Consider the following 25856-nt stretch of genomic DNA (forward strand, 5'->3'; position numbering starts at 1 on the left):
TCGGGTGATGATGCGTGGATGATGATGATGATGATGATGCGGGGATGAATCTCTCCGCGGTGCGGGAGGGAGGATGTATCTCCACCGCCGCAGCTCCTGCTGAGGATCAGAGCAGTGGAGAGGAGAAACAGAGAGAATCCCCTGACGGAGCCGCTTCCTGCGGGGACGGAGCTGCTGCTGCTGCTGTAGACGGACCTGCAGAACCGGAACCTCCTCGGTGCGGGGCGGAACCGCCGCGGAGCCACCAGGACCGGGACCAGGACCGGGTCAGTACCAACCCGTCCTCCTGGACTCCTCAGTTCCACCTTCGGATCTAATTTTAGCCGCTAAACCTCGGAGGGATTAAAGTCTTAGCCGAGCAGGTAAGAGACGGACAGGTGTTGCTGCAACTTTCTCTGTTTCTAAAACCTGACAAATAAACCTGAGAAATAAACCCGAGAAATAAACCTGAAATAAACCTGAGACATAAAACTGAAATAAACCTGAGAAATAAACCCGAGAAATAAACCTGAGAAATAAAACTGAAATAAACCTGAGAAATAAACCCGAGAAATAAACCTGAGAAATAAACCCGAGAAATAAACCCGAGAAATAAAACTGAAATAAACCTGAGAAATAAACCCGAGAAATAAAACTGAAATAAACCTGAGAAATAAAACTGAAATAAACCTGAGAAATAAACCCGAGAAATAAAACTGAAATAAACCTGAGAAATAAACCCGAGAAATAAACCTGAAATAAACCTGAGAAATAAACCTGAGAAATAAAACTGAGAAATAAACCTGAGAAATAAACCCGAGAAATAAAACTGAAATAAACCTGAGAAATAAACCTGAGAAATAAAACTGAAACCTGAGAAATAAACCCGAGAAATAAACCTGAGACATAAACCTGAGAAATAAACCTGAGAAATAAACCTGAGAAATAAACCCGAGAAATATAAACCTGAGAAATAAACCTGAAATAAACCCGAGAAATAAACCTGAGAAATAAACCCGAGAAATAAACCTGAAATAAACCTGAGAAATAAACCCGAGAAATAAAACTGAAATAAACCTGAGAAATAAACCTGAGAAATAAAACTGAAATAAACCCGAGAAATAAACCCGAGAAATAAAACTGAAATAAACCTGAGAAATAAACCCGAGAAATAAACCCGAGAAATAAAACTGAAATAAACCTGAGAAATAAACCTGAAATAAACCCGAGAAATAAACCTGAGAAATAAACCTGAGAAATAAACCCGAGAAATAAACCCAAGAAATAAACCTGAGAAATAAACCTGAAATAAACCCGAGAAATAAACCTGAGAAATAAACCTGAGAAATAAACCCGAGAAATAAACCCAAGAAATAAACCTGAGAAATAAACCTGAAATAAACCCGAGAAATAAACCTGAGAAATAAACCCGAGAAATAAACCTGAGAAATAAACCTGAAATAAACCCGAGAAATAAACCTGAGAAATAAACCTGAGAAATAAACCTGAGAAATAAACCTGAAATAAACCCGAGAAATAAAACTGAAATAAACCTGAGAAATAAACCTGAGAAATAAAACTGAAATAAACCTGAGAAATAAACCTGAGAAATAAACCCGAGAAATAAACCTGAGAAATAAAACTGAAATAAACCTGAGAAATAAACCCGAGAAAAAAAACTGAAATAAACCTGAGAAATAAACCCGAGAAATAAAACTGAAATAAACCTGAGAAATAAACCCGAGAAATAAAACTGAAATAAACCTGAGAAATAAACCCGAGAAATAAAACTGAAATAAACCTGAGAAATAAAACTGAAATAAACCTGAGAAATAAACCCGAGAAATAAAACTGAAATAAACCTGAAAATAAACCCGAGAAATAAAACTGAAATAAACCTGAGAAATAAACCCGAGAAATAAAACTGAAATAAACCTGAGAAAAAAACCTGAGAAATAAAACTGAAATAAACCTGAGAAATAAAACTGAAATAAACCTGAGAAAAAAACCTGAGAAATAAAACTGAAATAAACCTGAAAATAAACCCGAGAAATAAAACTGAAATAAACCTGAAATAAACCTGAGAAATAAACCTGAGAAATAAAACTGAGAAATAAACCTGAGAAATAAACCCGAGAAATAAAACTGAAATAAACCTGAGAAATAAACCCGAGAAATAAAACTGAAATAAACCTGAGAAATAAACCTTAGAGATAAAACTGAAATAAACCTGAAAATAAACCCGAGAAATAAAACTGAAATAAACCTGAAATAAACCTGAGAAATAAACCCGAAAAATAAAACTGAAATAAACCTGAGAAATAAACCTGAGAAATAAAACTGAAATAAACCTGAGAAATAAACCTGAGAAATAAAACTGAAATAAACCTGAGAAAAAAACCTGAGAAATAAAACTGAAATAAACCTGAGAAATAAACCCGAGAAATAAAACTGAAATAAACCTGAGAAATAAACCTGAGAAATAAACCTGAGAAATAACTGAAATAAACCTGAGAAATAACTGAAATAAACCTGAGAAATAAACCTGAGAAATAAAACTGAAATAAACCTGAGAAATAAACCTGAGAAATAAACCTGAGAAATAAACCTGATAAATAAACCTTAGAGATAAAACTGGAGCAGGAGAAACTTTATCTGTTGTTGGAGTTTGAATTTCAGCAGCTTTTATTTATTCTCTTTATTAAGACACAGACGAAACAATAACCCCATCAGTTAATCAATTATTGGTTCTTATCGACTAACCGATTATCAGAACCGGATCAGTGGAGGAGAAATAGATACATGTAGATAAATAGATAAATAAAACCAGAATGTTCAGAACATTAAATGTTTTTGCTCCTCATGATCATCAGACAGAATTATATCAAACCTTAAAATGATATAATTACGGACCTGGATTTCTGACACCGATGTTTCTAACATCATCTAATTCTAACATGTTTCTAACTATTTCTAAGCAGTTTCTTCACATTACTTCTCAATTCTGAATATGGCATCGAATTGCCCATAAACTTACAAAAGCACTTTTACTTCATGTTTGTACCGTTTAGTCAAAAAGATACACTGAAAAATAGATTTCAGCCTGGCAGCCATGTTGGATTTCTCAATTTTGAGAATTTTTGGGACATTTTTGATCTTCATTTACAGCAGATTAGGATTCAGCACCTTAATACCCCTAGAAAAGTTGTCAGTTATAAATATTGTTCTGATTTTGTGAAAATTGACCCTGTTTCTGAAAACTCCGGCCAAAGTGTAGATTTTTCAAACCTCTGTCTTCACGTTTGCTTGTAAACGGAGAGAAACGGACATTTATTCTTCAGAACGTCACATTATGAGACAGAAACGTCACCAGCGTCATGAGTGACACCTGTGGTTACAATTAGTTTGTAACCGTCAATATTTTCTGGTATTTTACCTGTTTTATATTCTAACGTCACACTTAAAAGTAACTCCACTTCTCTGTCACTCCAAACCAAAGACTCTGGTTCATCTTGGAAGTAACTGGAAGTTACTCGTGTCATTTGTTGATGTTTTTTTCCAGGATTCTGATTGGCTAGCATGACTTTATCTTCTCGTTACACTGCCCCCTGTAGGTTTGGCTGCTCATAGCACCTTAACAGATATTTATGCAGGTTCCTGGAAATGATGGGGTTTTTATAAACGTAGAGGGGGAATATCTGTTTTTGAGAAATTTTGAGAAAAAAGTGGAAATTTTGAGAAAAAAGACGACATTTTTAGAAAAAAGACGACATTTTTAGAAAAAAGACGAAGTTTTGAGAAAAGAGTCGACATTTTGAGAAAAGAGTCAAAATTTTGAGAAAAAAGTCGAAATTTTAAAAAAAGTCGACATTTTGTGAAAAAAGTCGAAATCTTGATAAAAAAGTCGAAATGTCGAGAAAAAAGTTAAAATGTCGAGAAGAAATTCAAAATTTTGAGAAAAAGGACGAAAGTTTGAGAAAAAAGTCAAAATTTTAGGAAAAAAAGTCTAAATTAAAAAAAAAAAAAAAGTCGAAATTTTGATGCATGACTTTATCTTCTCGTTACACTGCCCCCTGTAGGTTTGGCTGCTCATAGCACCTTAACAGATATTTATGCAGGTTCCTGGAAATGATGGGACTTTTATAAACGTAGAGGGGGAAATATCCGTTTTTGAAAGATTTTGAGAAAAAAGCAGAAATTTTGAGAAAAAGTCGAAATTTTGAGAAAAAAGTCGAGAAAAAAAGTTGAAAATTTGAGAAAAGAGTGAAGATTTTGAGAAAAAGTCGAAATTTTGAGAAAAAAGGCAAAAGTTTGAGAAAAAATGCAAAACTTTGAGAAAAAAGTCGAGACAAAAGTCGAAATTTTGAGAAAAAAGTCGAAAATTTTAGAAAAAAGTCGAAAATTTGAGAAAAACGTTAAAATTCTGAGAAAAAACTTGAGAAAAAAGTCGAGAAAAAGTCGAAATATTGAGAAAAAAAGTCGAGAAAAAAGAAAAAAATACTTTATCTTCTCGTTACACTGCCCCCTGTAGGTTTGGCTGCTCATAGCACCTTAACAGATATTTATGCAGGTTCCTGGAAATGATGGAATTTTTATAAACGTAGAGGGGGAAATATCCGTTTTTGAAAGATTTTGAGAAAAAAGCAGAAATTTTGAGAAAAAGTCGAAATTTTGAGAAAAAAGTCGAGAAAAAAAGTTGAAAATTTGAGAAAAGAGTAAAGATTTTGAGAAAAAGTCGAAATTTTGAGAAAAAAGGCAAAAGTTTGAGAAAAAATGCAAAACTTTGAGAAAAAAGTCGAGACAAAAGTCGAAATTTTGAGAAAAAAGTCGAAAATTTTAGAAAAAAGTCGAAAATTTGAGAAAAACGTTAAAATTCTGAGAAAAAACTTGAGAAAAAAGTCGAGAAAAAGTCGAAATATTGAGAAAAAAAGTCGAGAAAAAAGAAAAAAATACTTTATCTTCTCGTTACACTGCCCCCTGTAGGTTTGGCTGCTCATAGCACCTTAACAGATATTTATGCAGGTTCCTGGAAATGATGGAATTTTTATAAACGTAGAGGGGGAAATATCCGTTTTTGAAAGATTTTGAGAAAAAAGCAGAAATTTTGAGAAAAAGTCGAAATTTTGAGAAAAAAGTTGAGAAAAAAAGTTGAAAATTTGAGAAAAGAGTAAAGATTTTGAGAAAAAGTCGAAATTTTGAGAAAAAAGGCAAAAGTTTGAGAAAAAATGCAAAACTTTGAGAAAAAAGTCGAGACAAAAGTCGAAATTTTGAGAAAAAAGTCGAAAATTTTAGAAAAAAGTCGAAAATTTGAGAAAAACGTTAAAATTCTGAGAAAAAACTTGAGAAAAAAGTCGAGAAAAAGTCGAAATATTGAGAAAAAAAGTCGAGAAAAAAGAAAAAAATACTTTATCTTCTCGTTACACTGCCCCCTGTAGGTTTGGCTGCTCATAGCACCTTAACAGATATTTATGCAGGTTCCTGGAAATGATGGGGTTTTTATAAACGTAGAGGGGGAAATATCCGCGGGGTCAGGGCTGGACACTTCCTGTCTGATTGTGTCTCCACTTCCTGTCTGATTGTGTCTCCACTTCCTGTCTGGTTGTGTCTCCACTTCCTGTCTGATTGTGTCTCCACTTCCTGTCTGATTGTGTCTCCACTTCCTGTCTGATTGTGTCTCCACTTCCTGTCTGATTGTGTCTCCACTTCCTGTCTGATTGTCTCTGAGGAGGATGTGGAAGGTTCCTGGTGTCTCTGGACAGAACAGCTTTGTCTTTGTCTCTGCAGCGTCTGAACTCCACACTGAAGCTCAAAGTGTCTTTTGTTCTCGGGACAAAGAGACTTTAGATGGAAATGATCTCAGTGTTTGTGTTTCTGACAGAGACGTGGAGAAGATCAGCTGACGGTTGATGATTGTGATGACGACAACGATGCAGGAACTGCTGTGTTGCAGCCGTGATGTCAGGCATATATATACATATATATATATATATATATATATATATATATATATATATATATATATATATATATATATGTGTGTGTGTGTGTGGGTAGATAGATGGCCAGACGGGTAAATATCATGTAAATATTCAATATTCTGCTCAACAAACAGCTACAGAGAAAATGTTTCATTTCCATCGTCTGAGAGAGTTTTAATCTCTGGTTCTGCAGCAGCAAAAACTAGAAAGTAAGTTGCAAATGTTACTTTAAAAGATGATAAACGAAAAAACAGAAAAGGTCAAGATGAATAAAAACAAAACTGCTAATTAACGAGGACTAATCACCGTAAACGGCCCCGTCGCCGCGGTAACGACGTCCAGGCTAATCTGCAGTGACGCTAATTACAGCTGGTTAATTAACCGTGGAACCAGCAGATAACGGACCCACGGAACTGCAGAACGTGCCTTTAATCTGCTCCAGGCTCTTCTCAGGAATAACAAGCTAAAACAGATATATAATATAATATAATACTCCTGTTCTTAACTGTTGGATTATGGAGGATTTTTTGTGTCAAAATTAAATAAACAAATACATAATTAATTAATTAAATGTGTCATTAATTAATTAAAATGGGAATTACATATGACATGACTTAATTAAATGTGTCATTAATTAACTAAATGCTGAAATAATATTTGTTTTACTTAAAATTAATTGTATTTTAATTAATTCATTACATATTACATTTTAATTAATTAATGACACATTTAATGAATGAATGATATATTTCATTCCCATTTTAATTCATTAATGATGTATTTATTTATTTAATTTTGGCACAAAAAGTCCTCCATAATAGATGAGCTCAGTTGGACATTTAAGCTCTAATAAGATTAATTAAATACAAAGATGTCCTACAAAATAAACAGGTCTGGTCCAGACCTTCTGGTCCAGACCAGACCTGGACCAGACCTGATCCAGGTCTGGTCCAGGTCTGGTCTGGTCTGGATCAGACCGGTCTTGAACAGAGTCATGTGACCTGCTGTTATTCTGATAAATATTTGTTTTAGCCTCTTTAAAGTAAAGTAATTAGACTGACATGGATTTCATCTCCTTGTCGCTACCTGATTTGAGTCCCTACCCGATTTGAGTCACACATGCGCAGTACGGGACAACATCGTCGGCCATCTTGGAAAGCAAAATACGGCAACACCACTTGGACAAACTATATACATAAAAATAAATGGAAAAAAAAGGCAAACCCTCCATAGTATGTTTTAAAATTCAGACCAAATAGGAAAAGCAATCATGTACTGTAAATAATAATATCCCTAACTTATTGTGAGTAGTTTTTTTTATAATAAACTTTATTTAACATATCAAAAGTACAAAATTCCTTTGAGGAAACATTTGTTTGCAACTGAAACATAACAAATTCACAACACACAAGCAAATAAGTATACCTATACATTTTTTCCAAGATAATCTTCTAAGATTAAATAAAAAAAATAAAATAAAATAAAATAAAATAATCACAAAATAAAATAATCACAGGGGTTGACATTTCAACAAAAGTGTTTAAGCGTAGCAAGATTGTAACTTAGACTGATTTTCTTTTGATAGTACCTTTATAGATGTTATATAATTTTTGATTTCGTTTTTATAACATACTATGGAGGGTTTGCCTTTTTTTCCATTTATTTTTATGTATATAGTTTGTCCAAGTGGTGTTGCCGTATTTTGCTTTCCAAGATGGCCGACGATGTTGTTCCGTACTGCGCATGTGTGACTCAAATAGGGTAGGGACTCAAATAAGGTAGTGACACTCCTCACTTGAAGGAAACAGGAAGTTAAGTTTAGACCACACCCCCAAACATCCTGTTAGACCGATGACATCACTTCCTTCAGATCCCTGTCAGCAGTAATACCCAGAATGCACCGGGGTTGTTTCAGATTCAGATTCAGATTCAGAATACTTTATTAATCCCAAAGGGCAATTCATTTCTACAGTCGGCCTGTCCATAGCAGCAACACACAACACACCAAACGGGCAACATCCACAACCACATCAGCAACAACAACCACAACCAGTGGCAGCACCGCAGAGCAGAATGCAAATACTTTATGGTTCACAGTCGTTCATAGCAAGAAAACTTAAAGTTTCATTTTGCATTTAGCTCCTTATGGCAGACGGAACAAAGGAATCCGCGTAGCGATTTGTTTTCCAGAGACAAAATGTTTAGGTGTCATCATGGACCATAAATTAAATTGGAAGATGCATATTAATCATGTCAAATCTAAATTAGCTAAATGGATAGCCATATTATACAAGGTAAAAGATATGTTGAACCAGCGTGCTTTGTATATTTTGTATTGCACTATGTTTATTCCCTACATTACATACTGTTTAGAAATATGGGGGAGTGCATATTTTACCCAAACTAAACCCATCTTTATTCTTCAAAAAAGAGCGGTAAGGATTATCACAAAATCAAATTATAGAGAACCATCAAATGAATTATTTATTACATTAAGGGCATTTAAATTCTTGGATTTAGTGGAATACAAAATAGCACTGATAATGTACAAAGTGTTCAACAGATTGTTACCTAGTAAAATTGTAAGCATGTTTAAAATAAGAGTAAGTAGATATATATAATATATATAATAATATAATATGAGCTTCGAGGGAATCGTATGATTGAAAAACCAAAGTCTAGGACTAAAATTAAAGATCAATGTATTACTGTAAATATTACTGTAAGGGGTGTAAATATATGGAATGCACATGAAAAATTAAAAAAAAAATCTTTTTTTCCTTTTTTCTCCACATTTTGACTTTTTTCTCGACATTTTGACTTTTTTCTCGACATTTTGACTTTTTTCTCAAAGTGCATAATGAAAAAATAAATCTCTCCCCAGTTCTAACTAATATAGAAACATGCAGCATGTGTTTCTTCATTCTAATTCTGATACAAGACGTTTCATGTTTTGGGCTCCAGACAGATTAGTTTTTTGTGTTTTTGGTTCAACATGGATCTAAAACATTTTGGGTGGGAAGATGTGCCAGTCGATTCATGCTTTCAAACGTTTGTTTAAGTTTAATGTGTTTGAAAAATATGAGGATCCAGTAGATGAAACTATTACAGAATTATGTTCGACAATATGATTTATTTGTATTATGTTTTGTATGTTTGATCTGAATAAGTTGATCATGTGAGAAGGGTAGGCGTAAAGAAGCAATAGCTTCAGCCTATTCCTTTTAGGTTAGGTCTCTTTATTATGTGAATCTAATGCTTTCAGTGGTGACTACATTATGAATGACCTGACCGAAATACATATATTTTCATTCATTCATATTTTCATTTTCCGCACCGGCACATAATACCGTCGACCTGAGGAATAATTACAAAGAGGCTGGCCAGAGCATGATCAGGTGTGTCTCCTCCTGTCAGCAATAATACCCAGAATGCACTGGGGTTGTGTCTCCTCATGGCTGCCTAACTTCTCTGATTGGTGTTGAACCTGGTTCTCGTTCTGGTTCTGGTTCTGTTTGTTTCTGGTAAAAGTCCTTTCGTCAGCAGTTTCCTCTCATTTCCTCATCTTTATTTCCGTGACGGCTGAAACGAAAAACGATTAAATCAAACCTACGTTTTTCAATTTCATGTGGACGAGCAGGAGTTCTGAGGAGGAAATGAGGAAATGAGGAAATGAGGAAATGAGGAAACAAGGAGCTGCTCGTCTGACGGTGGATTTAAAATGTAAATGAGAAACTCCGGGGGATGAACCATGAAAACCCCAGAGTTTCTGCTGTTTCTGAAGAATTAGATCTCAGTTCTGTCTCCAGGCTGATGATCATTTCCATGAGACAGGTGTGTGTGAGTTACACACACCTGTGTGTAACTCAGTTAAAACTGCACTGCTCTCAGTCCTTAGATGGTTCTGAGAGTCTTCATGCATAATTAAAGAGGCTGCAGGTTATTGGGGGGGGGTGTTTGTTCGGCCTCACCTGACTGAACATCCAGGGAGCTGCAAACATGTAAATGAGGAAGTGACTGCAGCTGTTGCTGATTCTGCTGTGGTTTTTCCTGCAGAGGAAACTCTCTCTCTGCATCACCTGGTGCTGCAGTTTTATCTAATCCAGGGGTCACCAGTCCTGGTCCTGGAGGACTGGTGTCCTGCAGATTTTACATGTTTCCTGCAGATTTTACATGTTTCCCTGCAGATTTTACATGTTTCCTTGCAGATTTTACATGTTTCCCTGCAGATTTTACATGTTTCCTGCAGGTTTTAGATGTTTCCTGCAGATTTTACATGTTTCCCTGCAGATTTTACATGTTTCCCTGCAGATTTTACATGTTTCCTGCAGATTTTACATGTTTCCTTGCAGATTTTACATGTTTCCCTGCAGATTTTACATGTTTCCTGCAGGTTTTACATGTTTCCTGCAGGTTTTAGATGTTTCCCTGCTTCATTGCACAGTGATAAAAGTGTCCTGCAGGTTTATCTAATCCAGGGGTCACCAATCCTGGTCCTGGAGGACTGGTGTCCTGCAGATTTTACATGTTTCCCTGCAGGTTTTACATGTTTCCTGCAGGTTTTAGATGTTTCCCTGCAGATTTTACATGTTTCCCTGCAGATTTTACATGTTTCCCTGCAGGTTTTAGATGTTTCCTGCAGATTTTAGATGTTTCCTGCAGATTTTAGATGTTTCCTGCAGATTTTACATGTTTCCCTGCAGGTTTTAGATGTTTCCTGCAGGTTTTAGATGTTTCCTGCAGGTTTTAGATGTTTCCTGCAGATTTTAGATGTTTCCTGCAGATTTTAGATGTTTCCTGCAGATTTTACATGTTTCCCTGCAGGTTTTAGATGTTTCCTGCAGGTTTTACATGTTTCCCTGCAGGTTTTAGATGTTTCCCTGCAGGTTTTAGATGTTTCCTGCAGGTTTTAGATGTTTCCCTGCTTCATTGCACCGTGATAAAAGTGACTGTGTCATTAACAGAATTGTGCAGCCCTGGATGACAAGCTGATGACGATGAATCATTAGAATCAGGTGTGTTAAAGTAGAGAAACATCTAAAACATGCAGGACACCGGCCCTGGAGGACCAGGATTGGTGACCCCTGATCTAACGTCTGTAAATCCTCAAATACCATATTTAAGATGTGAAACATCCCAGCGGTGACTGGAACATGAGGGACCAGCAGCTGTCCCACGTTAGGATCAAGTATCTGACATAAGACGCCTCGTACCTTCACTAAACTGAAGTCTGAGTCTGTTTAACTGACATTTAGGAGGTCGTGACCTTCATATCCCATAAATCATTGATTAGTTTAGAGAGAACTGTTGAAGTCCAGCGGACTGTTTGAGGTTAAATCCTCCGACAGACGGAGACTCAGATCTGATGATCTGATGCATCAAACCCTGGAAATGTTGTAGTCCTCGGTTCTGAGGGTTTTATTATTCTGAGGGTTTTATTATTCTGAGGGTTTTATTATTCTTTATTCTGAGGGTTTTATTATTCTGAGGGTTTTATTATTCTTTATTCTGAAGGTTTTATTATTCTGAGGGTTTTATTATTTTGAGGGTTTTATTATTCTGAGGGTTTTATTATTCTGAGGGTTTTATTATTCTGAGGGTTTTATTATTCTAGTTGGTTCTGAGGGTTTTATTATTCTGAGGGTTTTATTATTCTGAGGGTTTTATTATTCTGAGGGTTTTATTATTCTGAGGGTTTTATTATTCTTTATTCTGAGGGTTTTATTATTCTGAGGGTTTTATTATTCTGAGGGTTTTATTATTCTTTATTCTGAGGGTTTTATTATTCTTTATTCTGAGGGTTTTATTATTCTGAGGGTTTTATTATTCTGAGGGTTTTATTATTCTAGTCGGTTCTGAGGGTTTTATTATTCTCAGGGTTTTATTATTCTAGTCGGTTCTGAGGGTTTTATTATTCTCAGGGTTTTATTATTCTTTGTTCTGAGGGTTTTATTATTCTGAGGGTTTTATTATTCTAGTTGGTTCTGAGGGTTTTATTATTCCGAGGGTTTTATTATTCTGAGGGTTTTATTATTCTGAGGGTTTTATTATTCTGAGGGTTTTATTATTCTGAGGGTTTTATTATTCTAGTTGGTTCTGAGGGTTTTATTATTCTGAGGGTTTTATTATTCTGAGGGTTTTATTATTCTGAGGGTTTTATTATTCTGAGGGTTTTATTATTCTTTATTCTGAGGGTTTTATTATTCTGAGGGTTTTATTATTCTGAGGGTTTTATTATTCTTTATTCTGAGGGTTTTATTATTCTTTATTCTGAGGGTTTTATTATTCTGAGGGTTTTATTATTCTAGTCGGTTCTGAGGGTTTTATTATTCTCAGGGTTTTATTATTCTAGTCGGTTCTGAGGGTTTTATTATTCTGAGGGTTTTATTATTCTAGTTGGTTCTGAGGGTTTTATTATTCTGAGGGTTTTATTATTCTGAGGGTTTTATTATTCTTTGTTCTGAGGGTTTTATTATTCTGAGGGTTTTATTATTCTGAGGGTTTTATTATTCTTTATTCTGAGGGTTTTATTATTCTGAGGGTTTTATTATTCTTTATTCTGAGGGTTTTATTATTCTGAGGGTTTTATTATTCTTTATTCTGAGGGTTTTATTATTCTGAGGGTTTTATTATTCTTTATTCTGAGGGTTTTATTATTCTGAGGGTTTTATTATTCTGAGGTTTTTATTATTCTGAGGGTTTTATTATTCTGAGGTTTTTATTATTCTGAGGGTTTTATTATTCTTTATTCTGAGGGTTTTATTATTCTGAGGGTTTTATTATTCTTTATTCTGAGGGTTTTATTATTCTGAGGGTTTTATTATTCTTTATTCTGAGGGTTTTATTATTCTGAGGGTTTTATTATTCTTTATTCTGAGGGTTTTATTATTCTGAGGGTTTTATTATTCTTTATTCTGAGGGTTTTATTATTCTGAGGTTTTTATTATTCTGAGGGTTTTATTATTCTGAGGGTTTTATTATTCTTTGTTCTGAGGGTTTTATTATTCTTTATTCTGAGGGTTTTATTATTCTTTGTTCTGAGGGTTTTATTATTCTTTATTCTGAGGGTTTTATTATTCTGAGGGTTTTATTATTCTGAGGGTTTTATTATTCTAGTTGGTTCTGAGGGTTTTATTATTCTGAGGTTTTTATTATTCTGAGGGTTTTATTATTCTTTGTTCTGAGGGTTTTATTATTCCGAGGGTTTTATTATTCTAGTCGGTTCTGAGGGTTTTATTATTCTGAGGGTTTTATTATTCTTTGTTCTGAGGGTTTTATTATTCTAGTCGGTTCTGAGGGTTTTATTATTCTGAGGGTTTTATTATTCCGGAGCAGATTTCAGAGATTCCCTCTGGATCTTTCTGGTTCAAACTCTCTTAATCCTGACGGCTCTTCAGATGTCGATGATCGCAGAGATTTCCTTTTCTTACTCTCTATTTTATCAACTTAAAACCCCCTTCTGCCAGGAAACGTGAAGCTTGCAGATAGAATAAAGAAATAAAGACGTGTTCTGGCTGATATTAGTCTCTCAGAGACGTCCTTCATCTTAATCTCTGTCTCCGTGTTCAGACGTCGGATCAGTGGCGGTTTCTGTTTCTGAACTGTTTAGCTGAAGAAAGTTTCCTCCATGGTGGTGTAGTGGATGTAGAGGAAGCAGAAGTGTCTCCTCATATAGAGCTGTGTGTCATCAGCATAAGGCGATAGGAAACCCCACGCCTGCTGATTATTTTACCCGGGGGAAACAGATAGAGGGTTGAAAGAGCGGGGCCCAGCACGGAGCCCTGAGGGCTCAGCTGATAAGTTTCTCTTTTTTGACAGTTTGGTTTTAACTCTGTTCTTTTTAGTGTCACAATTTTGGAAACCCCCGAAATTGAACATAGACAGTTCCCCATCATAAGCATCAGACAAGACAAACAGTAGACAAAAACCATTAAAACCACTCCAACAGAAACCTCTTCTCGTTATTCTGTACTTTAAAGTTGTCCCTGAATTTAAAGCCGGTCCTAGACCGACTGGGCGCTGGCTTTTGCACTAGCCCCAGGCATAGTGTCTTTTAAAAGTCCCCGACTTCAAAAGCGGGCCCCGGACCCCGCTGCCAACACCTTTTTAACTAACCCCAGGTTAGTATACACAGAATTTCACTTGTATTTTACACAAAAATACTGCACACATATTAATGATTGATACCATGACGGTAGAAACCAAAAGCATATATAAGTGCATTATTACTATAATTAATATATATACATATATATATACGCATACATATGCGTACACATACATAAATATACACATACAAACCCAGTGATTTTTTTTTTTTTTTTTACACAAAAATACTTCAATACCCCAGGCATTTAAAGGTATTGTGACATCATTTTTAACATGCTTTTAACACTATTAAAAGTCTTGGCCAACATCCCTCAAATGTGTCTAAAAGAGTGTAACAAGAAAAACTTCACTCTAGTACTCCATTCCTGGCTTTTTATTACAGTGTTTTTTTGCGCCGTGAAAAATGCTTCCTTTTCCCCCTTTCCTGTCAATCATTGCTCCGCTCCTCCTCCAAACCTCCTCCTCCTCCAGCCATACGCTCACAGCGGCGTCGGAGAGTTAAGCCGGGAGCGACAGGCGAAGCATGCACGGAAAAGCAGCAGGGCGAACCACAGCAAACAATCATAAAAATAAAGGCATGCAAGCAGCAGTGTCTCCTTATCTTAAGTCCAGTCAGTGGCCGCGGGTCTTCTTAGCAGTTTTCCTCCGGTGATTAGAACAAAAGAGGCTCTAAACAGCTCCGTGTTAAGCCTGATTTATGGTTCCGCGTTAAATCGACGCAGAGCCTACGCCGTAGGGTTCAGCGTACGGTGCGCGTCGCCGCGTAACCCTACGCCGTAGGTTCTGCGTCGGTGTAACGCGGAACCATAAATCAGCCTTTATGGTGCGCTGGAGAGGAGAGGAGGCAGGGAGCTGGGTGGAGGGGGCGGTGATTTAGCGGGCCGTTACGTAACGGCCCGCCACCAAACCAGGTGCGCCGTTTTTGCATAGTTATGCGGAAAATCCCAGAAAGCACACAATACACTGAATGTTAAAAGTTCGTTGTTTTTTGGGTGTAATTGATGTCAAGACACCCAACAAAACACAAAAAATCAAGAAAAATGTGTTTTTCATGTCACAATCCCTTTAAGTAAGAACAGGTCTCACCAGTCTCAAGTGCCTTCCCTGGCCCAGGGACCTCGTCACCGGACTCCTGGAACAGCGCAAGACCAATCTATTGGCCCCATCCCTAAAATCGGAATGGCTGTCGACAGTTTTAGATGGCCTGTTGGTTTGATCCTACGCCGCTCCAACGTCACAGATCTTGAGATCCCGGGTTTCGGCACCAAAAATGTTAGGTCCTCAAATCAACATTACATAAATTCATTACGAGGAAAACACAGAGACTGACTTGGAGTAGTTTTAGCGCACTTCTGCAGAAGGGGGAGGGAGAGCAGAGGAGTGCAGGGCACGAAACCCTCATGGAGAACTCCTGAGCTCTTCTCCCAAGATGCTCCTTCTGCAAGAGCTTTTTATTGAGAAACTCTGGACAGGAAATGACCATATAAGGTAGACATTGGACAATTGGAAGAAAACAGGAAACATACGGAGGTAACAGACATCGGGGTTAAAAGGTCACACATTGTGTGTGGCAGTAAACAGACATCTTTAAAACTGATCAGGAGCTTAAAGTTTTTAGAAGAACACGAAGGTCAATGGGTCACATGGGTCACATGGGTCAAATGCCCTCCGGACTAAAACAGGAACTCTTCCCAGGACAGTCGAACCCCTGAGTATACTCAGGAAGTAGCTGCCCTGTCATCTGTTAACAGAGCATGTGACAGTTCATGAGGACAAGACTAATTCAAAAGGGACACCGCAGGTTCAGACCCTGAGCTGGTCTGAACCGGTTGGTTCCCACCAGCAGGTCTGAGCTTCACTCACCAGTTTTCCATGACAGTCACCAACATCGATCTCTGTGTTTGTTTCCAGGGTCGACGCTCCGACTCACCGGTCAATGACCTCTCCGGTCGGTGAACCCGGGGGGGATTCACCGTGGATCCATCCTCCAACCCCCGGGAGGAACCGAGGAACCTGAGGAACCAGGAACTGGACTGTTAGGGGTCTAGATACGACCCTGACCCTGGACCTGGACCGTTAGGGGGTCTAGAACCTGGACCAGGACCTCGTAGACCATCATGCCGCGGGGGTCCCCCCCCAGATCCACCTCCTCCTGACCCCCAGGATGTTCCTGAAGCATCGGACCCTGGTCCTGGTCTTCACGGCGGTCTCCTTCTCCACCCTGCTTCTCACCTTCAGGGACCCCGGGGCGTACCTGCTCAGGTACGCGGCGGCCCGGCTGTTTCCCAGGGGGCCGTGCGGCTGCCGGCGCTGCGTGGCGGCGCTGCGGGACGACGCCTGGTTCAGCCAGAGATTCAACCAATCGGTGCAGCCGCTGATGACCCGGGAAAACAGCGTCCTGACGGAGGACACCTTCACCTGGTGGCAGGTGAGGGCATAATCATCCCATAATATATATATATATATATATATATATATATATATATATATATATATATATATATATATATATATATATATGGAGCCCTCCCAACCAACTCTATTTTATCACGCCGTGACGCCGTTGCTGTGACGCCGTCGTGTTGCCGTGACGCCTTCGCGACGGCTTCGCCTTTGCGACGCCGTTGCCGCAACGCCATTGCCGCGGCGCCGTTGCCGCGACGCCGTTGCCGCGACGCCGTTGCCGCGATGCCATTGCCGCGACGCCATTGCCGCGACGCCGTTGCCGCGACGCCGTTGCCGCGACGCCGTTGCCGCGACGCCGTTGCCGCGACGCCGTTGCCACGACGCTGTTGCTGCGACGCCGTTGCCCCGACACCGTTGTCGCGACGCCATTACCGCAACGCCCTTGCCGCGATGCCGTTGCCGCGGCGCCGTTGCCGTGGCGCCGTTGCCGCGGCGCCTTCGCAACGCCGTTGCCGTGACACCGTTGCTGTGATGCCGTTGCCGCGACGCCGTTGCCGCAACGCCGTTGTCGCAACGCCGTTATATGTATATTTATACATATATATTTATATATCCCCCCCTAGTGGCTGCAGGCGGAGCGCCACCCCGCCTCCTACCCGCTGGTCGTGGACCAGCTGTTCCAGCTGATCCCGGACCAGGACCGGTACCAGGACGCGGGTCCGGATCGCTGCAGGACCTGCTCCGTGGTGGGGAACTCCGGGAACCTGAAGGGGTCCGGGTACGGGGCCCTGATCGACTCCAGGGACCTGGTCATACGGTGGGTTCTACTTTCACATAGTTGAGATCATTTTACTGGGACATTAACCCAAAAAATATCTCCTAAAGGTTCAATGATTTGTAATTATTGATGACCATATTGATCGGAGTTGGTCGGGCCTCTGGGCTCTCTCTAGAATTTAAGACAGAATATCATTAAGACTTTATCAGATCTCACAACGACAGACCCAAACGTCTAAAGCTGTGATACAACTGACAGAAGGAAACATTGTTCTTGCAGTTTTTACTTCTGTGAATATATGATTTTAAATGATGAGATGGTGTGATGGATGAAAGGAGACAACTTTCTAGAATTTATGAACCAACAAGTGACAATAAATCTTTGAAAACTTGGTGAATGAAGGAAGTAAAGGAGGGTATCATAAAAAACTTGTAGCAGAGAGCGTATGTGTAAGAACCAAAGCTAAAACAGCAAGGGGTTGATATTTGTAATGTCTCAAACTTTTATTTAGTTTCCAAATCCATCCTCCTCCTAACAGGGATGCAACAACAGTCGGCAATAATCTCTGCCATCAACCCGAGAAAAGAATATTCCTTCCTTAGAAAACAGCCAATATAGAAATAAAAACTGAGTTCTGGGTAAAAACTGCTGCCAGTGAAGCCGTCTGTTGTTGCAGCGAGATTATTTAATCTGGTTTCCTGGTTCAACAAGTAGAAAAGTTCATAGACTAATACAGCAGCGTATCATCAGCATAGCATCAAATACAGCCGCGTATCATCAGCATAGCATCAAATACAGCAGCGTATCATCAGCATAGCATCAAATACAGCAGTGTATCATCAACTTAGCATCAAATACAGCAGCATATAATCAACATAGCATCAAATACAGCAGCGTATCATCAACATAGCATCAAATACAGCAGCATATAATCAACATAGCATCAAATACAGCAGCGTATCATCAACATAGCATCAAATACAGCAGCGTATCATCAACATAGCATCAAATACAGCAGCATATAATCAACATAGCATCAAATACAGCAGCGTATCATCAACATAGCATCAAATACAGCAGCGTATCATCAACATAGCATCAAATACAGCAGCATATAATCAACATAGCATCAAATACAGCAGCGTATCATCAACATAGCATCAAATACAGCAGCGTATCATCAACATAGCATCAAATACAGCAGCATATAATCAACATAGCATCAAATACAGCAGCGTATCATCAACATAGCATCAAATACAGCAGTGTATCATCAACATAGCATCAAATACAGCAGTGTATCATCAGCATAGCATCAAATACAGCAGCGTATCATCAACATAGCATCAAATACAGCAGTGTATCATCAGCATAGCATCAAATACAGCAGTGTATCATCAGTATAGCATCAAATACAGCAGTGTATCATCAGCATAGCATCAAATACAGCAGTGTATCATCAGCATAGCATCAAATACAGCAGTGTATCATCAGCATAGCATCAAATAAAGCAGCGTATCACCAGCATAGCATCAAATACAGCAGTGTATCATCAGCATAGCAGCTCATCCAAACTTTTGAACATTTTGAACATTTCTATCAGAAAAATAAATCACTAAATAAATGAGGATCTATCAGGAGAGCTAGCAAAGACGTGACGTTGCTGCAGGACGGCGTCCTGCTGGTTCTGACAATCATCATCTCTGCCCCCCGTTGTCACGGCAACCCCCCGCTCTGTTTGGCAGCTCTAATATGGGATGGCAGGGACAGCGGTTCCTGCACAGTCTGTTTTCTCTCCACTGACTTCAATCGGTGAGGAGACGTGAGCAGCCGTCGCCGCGGAAACATGACCAGAATAACAAAGCGCTAGTTCACTGAGCGAGAGAAAGATAAAGTACAGAGAGGATTATCTGCTCGTGAGAGGGATCCAGATGTTTGTGAGGCGGCAGCTCGAGTGAGTCTTTCCGTCTGGAGGTGAATCGTGGTAAATGATCAGAAAAGAGGTAAAATAATAAAAGCACCAGTAGTTAAAAAGTAAGGGCAGTAGATCCAGCAGGTTCATCTCATTCTTACAACGGCAACAATTACGTTTCTATACGGTCAAAACGTACAAAGACCGGGTCAAATACACGATTACAAAAGTAATCTGGAACAATTAGTACGGTAAATTGAACCAATTTGACAATTCTACGCCACAATGCTGCATTCAGGGCTTATTTCACACAACTGACCAACAACTTTCAAAAAGAAGATGGCAGGATTAAAGGAAGGAAAATATTCGGTTCTCTTCTATTATTAGGGCCCGAGCACTGACAGTGCTAGGGCCCTATTGTATCTGTAGGAATTCCGATTTCCGACGAAATGAGGAAATCTTTTTTCCCCTAAACGTGCCCCAAAAGTCACCAAATTTTGGACCAAGCCAGTCCTGGTGAAAAATGTGATATTTAATGGTTTGCATTAACGGCTCAACAGCGCCCCCTAGAAAACTTTGTGCCTCAAGCCCCACAATACGGTTTAACTTAAAGAAAAGTCTCTTGGCGCCATGGCCCAAACCCAACAGGAAGTCGAGCATTTTCAATTAATCGTGTCATTTTGGCAAAATTTATGCCATTCCTTCAAGAATTAATACGGCCCGAACCGTAACGTGCACCCAGATGTGTTATACATCAAAATGTGCGTCTCCGTCCTGTGACTACGCGCATTACTTTTCTCAGTCAAAAGTGTTACCGTGGCGATGATAGACGCCAAAAAGCGCGCCCCACCCTTCATCTGATTGGTCCATATTTGATAGTTCCTACTTTCTGCCATAACTTTTGAATGGTTAAAGAGTCATGGGTGGTGTCATCGGACTCTGTATTAAGTCCTTGAACATAATTTGTGCAAATTGCATGCGCGAGGGCCCGTTCATCGCTGCTTGCAGCTTTAATTATGATTATTCTATTCTGGTGCGGAAGGACGGTTTGGGCTTTCCGATCTTCTATTGTTTTGGTCTTTCATGAATGTTCTTGGTGTCGGGGAACTAGGGACTCCTGCCTGACTTGAGACGGAAACGTGAACACAAATTCTCTGATTGAAATAATGTTGAGTAGGTGAAATAAAGGCTCCACCCACCCGTCCAGAGACCTAACTCTAGACTCTGATCCATTAATGTTGCTGTTTATCCTGCAGGATGAACAAGGCTCCCACCAGAGGGTTCCAGGACGACGTGGGAACCAGAACGACACACCACGTCATGTATCCAGAAAGCGCCGTAGACCTGGACAACGACACCAGTCTGGTTCTGGTTCCCTTCAAGACCCTGGACCTGCAGTGGCTCGTCAGCGCTTTGACCAACGGAACCATCCAGAGGTCAGAGGTCAGGGTTAGAGGTCAGACGTTAGGGTTAGAGGTTCTGACCAGCGGCTCCATCCAGCAGTGAGAACTTTTGCAATAAAAGTCTGAACTTGTATATCAAAGTCTGGTGAACGGCCCAGACATAAACGCTGCTGAGCATTAAAGCCGTAACAAGGACAATCTATTATTTTGATGGTTCAGTAAATTTCTCCTTCAGCAGCTCGTTCTCCCCGACCTGGAATCATTAGCTTAATTAGCAGAAACGTCCCTGAGAGACGGAGCTGCTGCCAGTGAAAGCTGCTGCCAATAACTCAATAACGTCGATGGTGCAGCGAGTGTTGGGGGGGTGGGGGGGGGGCTCCACTGCTAAACCAGGAAGTAAGAACACACGGAGGCGACGTCGAGCACTGGAAATCTGCAGCAAAAAACAAAAAAAAGAAAACAGAACAGACACGAAACCGGCCAAAACACGAGCAGCAACTTTCCCAAATCTTGAGATCCAATCACAATCTGAGATAAATTACCGCAATTAACTAACCCCAAAAACGACAGAGCAGCAATGAAGGTGAACAAGCCGATATATCTGTCTCTGTGTGTGTGTGTGTGTGTGTGTGTGTGTGTGTGTGTGTGTGTGTGTGTGTATGTGTGTGTGTGTGTGTGTGTGTGTGTGTGTGTGTGTGTGGCTATGTGTGTGTGTGTGTGTGTGTGTGTGTGTGTGGCTATGTGTGTGGCTATGTGTGTGTGTGTGTGTGTGTGTGTGTGTGTGTGTGTATGTGTATAAGTATGTGTGTCTATGTGTGTGTGTGTGTGTGTGTGTGTGTGTGTGTGTGTGAGTGTGTGGCTATATGTGTGTGTGTGTGTGTGTGTGTGTCTGTGTGTGTGTGTGTGTGTGTGTGTATGTGTGTGTGTGTGTGTGTGTGTGTGTGTGTGTGTGTGTGGCTATGTGTGTGGCTATGTGTGTGTGTGTGTGTGTGTGTGTGTGTGTGTGGCTATGTGTGTGTGTGTGTGTGTGGCTATGTGTGTGTGTGTGTGTGTGTGTGTGTGGCTATGTGTGTGTGTGTGTGTGTGTGGCTATGTGTGTGTGTGTGTGTGTGTGTGTGTGTGTGTATTGGTGTGTGTGTGTGTATTGGTGTGTGTGGCTATGTGTGTGTGTGTGTGGCTATGTGTGTGGCTATGTGTGTGTGTGTGTGTGTGTGTGTGTGTGTGTGTGTGTGTGGATAGGTCATACAATCCGACTGCCTGAACACCGCCTGCCCCGCCAAGTCCTCTACGGTCAATTACAAGACGCAAAGCGTGCTGCTGGTGGCCAAAAGAAACGCTACAAGGACTACACCAAGGACCTTCTGAAGCGCATTGCCATCAGCCCCACTCAGCTGGAAACTCTAGCGTGTGATCGCTTAGTTTGGAGAGATACTTGCGTCAGGGCAATCACACAAATAGATGACAGCAATCATCAGAGAAGGTCTGAGAGACGTGCCCAACGACATCGGAGGACAGCCGGCATTCCCCCAACGTCCGGGCTCCCCTGCCCCACCTGTGGAAGGATGTGCGGCTCACGCATCGGCCTCCACAGCCACATCAAGTGGCACCAGCGACAACAGCGCTGACGCCCCCCACCCCCCTTCCCTGCCCTGGAGCAAGCGTCGTCATCGTACACGATGGACAGCTAAGATGGTGTGTGTGTGTGTGTGTGTGTGTGTGTGGCTATGTGTGTGGCTATGTGTGTTTGTGTGTGTGTGTGTGTGTGTGGCTATGTGTGTGTGTGTGTGTGTGTGTGGCTATGTGTGTGTGTGTGTGTGTGTGTGTGTGTGGCTATGTGTGTGGCTATGTGTGTGTGTGTGTGGCTGTGTGTGTGTGTGTGTGTAGGTGTGTGTGTGTGTGTGTGTGTGTGTGTGTGTGTGTGTGTGGCTATGTGTGTGTGTGTGTGTGTGTGTGTGTGTGTATATGTATATGTGGCTATGTGTGTGTGTGTGTGTGTGTGGCTATGTGTGTGTGTGTGTGTGTGTGTGTGTGTGTGCGTGCGTGTGTGCGTGCGTGTGTGTGTGTGTGTGCGTGCGTGCGTGCGTGCGTGCGTGCGTGTAGAACGTCAGCTTTAACCCGCCATCAACGCCATCAACTCCACTCTGGGAAAATAAATAAATAAATCAACCGTCTTCTAAAAAATAAATAAAGTTCCTAATATTATTAATAAAAGCTGGTCACATGAAAGAAAAGAACATCTGGGCAGAACTTTTATTGTTAAAATATTACGATATTATCGCTGTGTTTGATGATGAAAACGCTCTTTAACAGGATTTATGCTGCATAAATCCTGTTAAAAATGATGTTTGGAAGCTTTGAAAGTAAGAAAACTAACGTCCACCGACGGGGACTCGGGGAGAGGTTCAAAACCCAGAAAGAAAAATCTCTGCCTGTTTTTTTCCAACCTGGTTGTTTTTCTCGTCAGCTGAAAGGTTTATTCTCGTTAGTTTAACGATAAGAACTCGGTTACTGCTGGTTGTTGATTCTAATAAAAATCTTCCTCTCGTTCCAGAACGTATTTACCAGTGAAGTCGAAGGTTCAGGCCAACAGAGAAAAGGTGAGTTATTTCAACGGTTCTACATCTTTATCCAGTTGTAACTTCAACTCATTTTCATTTCATTTTATTCTTTATTTCATTAAAAAAAAGAAACAATTCAATACAAATATAAACACAAATATTCATAAATTGTGAATGAAAAGGAGCAGAAAGAAGAATAATCTTATCTGATCTGCCCCTTTTTCCAAGAAATACATTCACAAATAACAAATTAAAAATGTAAAAACTCCACATAAGATGTTGTTGTTATTGTTCTTGTTGCACTGTAAAAACTCAAAATCTTACCAGGAATATTTGTCTTATTTCTAGTTAAAATGTCTCATTTTTAGTCAAAAAATCTCGTTACACTTAAAACAAGAGTCATTACCAGAATAATAACTTGTTATTTGACAATTTTCACCTGTTTCAAGTAAATTTTCACTTGAAATAAGTAGAAAAATCTGCCAGTGGAACAAGATTTATCTTCTCATTACAAGCAAAAACATTTTGTTCCACTGGCAGATTTTTCTGATTTCAGTTCACATGAGCACATGACAGTGGTCCAACTTCCTTCTCTTCCTCTTCCTCAGGTTCTGGTCTACAGTCCGACCTTCTTCAAGTACGTGCACGAGTCCTGGCTCGAGGGTCGGGGCAGATATCCGTCCACCGGCTTCCTGAGCCTCATGCTGGCGCTGCACATCTGTGACGAGGTGGGTGGAAAATATCAGTAACAATTACTGCTGGCTTAGGAAACAAACAGACTGCATAAAAAGTTTCAACAATCAGGTGTCTCAACCTTCAAGAATCGGTCCTGAAGTTCTTCTATCTACTGAAGGACCTGAGCACATCGTCATCATCACTAATGTGTCCAGGGTTCGTAGGGAGTTTCGGGTCTAGACGCTTTCCAGAGATCCAGAACATGAACATAAACATAATTCCCCGAGCAATTATTATATAAACAATGGCAGGTAAAAACTCCCATAGTGGGAGAAAAGGAACTACGAGTAAACCTGCACTCTGAGAGCGGAGAGCTCTGCCAGGAACATAAGGCTCTATCAAATCTTGTAAATACTGCGGAGCTAAGCCGTTTTGGGCTTTATACGCAAGTAATACAATTTTAAATTGGATTCTGAATTTTACAGGTAGCCATTGGAGCGACGCTAACACTGGAGAGACGTGGTCTCTCCTGCTGATTGTCTCTTGTCTCTGATTGGTCCAGATGTCTCTGATTGGTCCAGATGTCTCTGATGTCTCTTGTCTCTGATTGGACAGGTCAGCGTCTTCGGGTTCGGGTCCGACCAGTACGGGAACTGGCATCACTACTGGGAGACAAACGTCCTCTCTGGAGCTTTCCGTCTCACCGGCGTCCACGACGGAGACATGGAGTCCAACGTGACGCTGCTGCTGGAGGACAGGGACAAGATCCAGATGTTCAGGGGACAACGTGACACTGGAGGACAGGGACAAGATCCAGATGTTCAGGGGACAACGTGACACTGGAGGACAAGGACAAGATCCAGATGTTCGGGGGACAACGTGACGCTGGAGGACAGGGACAAGATCCAGATGTTCAGGGGACAACGTGACGCTGGAGGACAGGGACAAGATACAGATGTTGAGATGATGAACGTTGATCCAGATCCAGATGTTTCCTCATCAGGAAGGTGTGGTTATCAGTAAGTGTGTGACGCGATAAGTCCGTGAACTTCTCTCAGAGCTGCTCCTCAGCCAATGTCCTTGATGTTATCAGGCTGCTCGGTACAGTTCTTGGAGGGAGATCCGCAGGTGTTTGTGGGAGAGGGGAGGGTTCGTGGGGGCAGAGTCGTCTTGCCGAGCTTCCAACTTCTCCAAGGTCTTCTCCATCTTACCAATGAGCTCAAAGACGCCGCCAGCCTGAGATTCTGTTCAAGAATCACATCCAGCTTACGGCTTTGCTCCCCCAGCGTTAAAGTTTGAGTGGGGATTCCCGTGCTCATTCCTTCAGCCACGTCCGGCAGCTCTGAAAGAGCCAAATCAGCTGCCACAGACTTACGCGATTGTCGATAGGCCAGGGAAATCCCCACTCCAATTAGAAGAAATCCTGCTATCATAAATCCAATTATGAAGCATCTTCAACGTCCTCGACGGTCAACATCTTGAGGCACAACGGCTTCCAATTTTTGTAGGAATCCAGTGTGTATCCAGCAAAAAATGTCCCATGGGGGCACGAGGGCTCCCTTACCCCCTGACTTCTCATCGGAAAAATTTGGTCAATTGTGCTGAGAGACCAGTTAACCAATTCCATGATTGTAGAGTTTTCGGGAAGAGTGGAAATGAGAGGCTCTGAAGACGAGACAGGACAAAAGCAGGCAGGAAAGGTTGATAAGGGAGAGGAGCAGAAAAAGCGTCCGCCTTCACTGAGAGCCGGAAGATGAAGAATAACATCTTAAAATATCATTATAACATGTTAAAACATTATAACATGCTAAAACATAGTTGTAACTTATTATAACGTCATTATAACATGTTAAAACATCATTATAACATGTTAAAACATGTTATAACATATTATAACACGTTAAAATATACTTATAACATGTTATAACATGTTATAACATATTATAACACGTTATAATATACTTATAACATGTTAGAACATGTTATAACATCATTATAACATGTTAAAACATCATTATAATATGTTAAAACATAGTTACACCATGTTAAAATATAGTT

The 25856-nt window shown here is 40.2% G+C and overlaps 1 protein-coding gene across 1 annotated transcript; it reads left to right on the forward strand.

The window, feature by feature from the left end:
- LOC133423941 (CMP-N-acetylneuraminate-beta-galactosamide-alpha-2,3-sialyltransferase 1-like) lies at positions 1 to 25654 on the forward strand. The gene is made up of 7 exons (XM_061714286.1): positions 1 to 362; positions 15978 to 16494; positions 17096 to 17289; positions 20419 to 20598; positions 23117 to 23162; positions 23732 to 23851; positions 24414 to 25654. The coding sequence occupies exons 2-7, from the start codon at positions 16231 to 16233 to the stop codon at positions 24633 to 24635; spliced, it is 1026 nt and encodes a 341-aa protein (XP_061570270.1). The 5' UTR covers positions 1 to 362; positions 15978 to 16230; the 3' UTR covers positions 24636 to 25654.
- Positions 25655 to 25856: the final 202 nt, after the last annotated feature.

This window comes from Cololabis saira, chromosome 23 (assembly GCF_033807715.1).
Source record: "Cololabis saira isolate AMF1-May2022 chromosome 23, fColSai1.1, whole genome shotgun sequence".
Taxonomy (NCBI): domain Eukaryota; kingdom Metazoa; phylum Chordata; class Actinopteri; order Beloniformes; family Belonidae; genus Cololabis; species Cololabis saira.

Bases quoted from the DNA above. Each gene is read 5' to 3' on its own strand.
- LOC133423941 (XM_061714286.1), top strand. From the start codon at position 16,231: ATGTTCCTGAAGCATCGGACCCTGGTCCTGGTCTTCACGGCGGTCTCC. The intron at 16,495-17,095 runs GTGAGGGCATAA...ATCCCCCCCTAG, and splicing joins ACACCTTCACCTGGTGGCAG to TGGCTGCAGGCGGAGCGCCA. The intron at 20,599-23,116 runs GTCAGAGGTCAG...CTCTCGTTCCAG, and splicing joins ACCAACGGAACCATCCAGAG to AACGTATTTACCAGTGAAGT.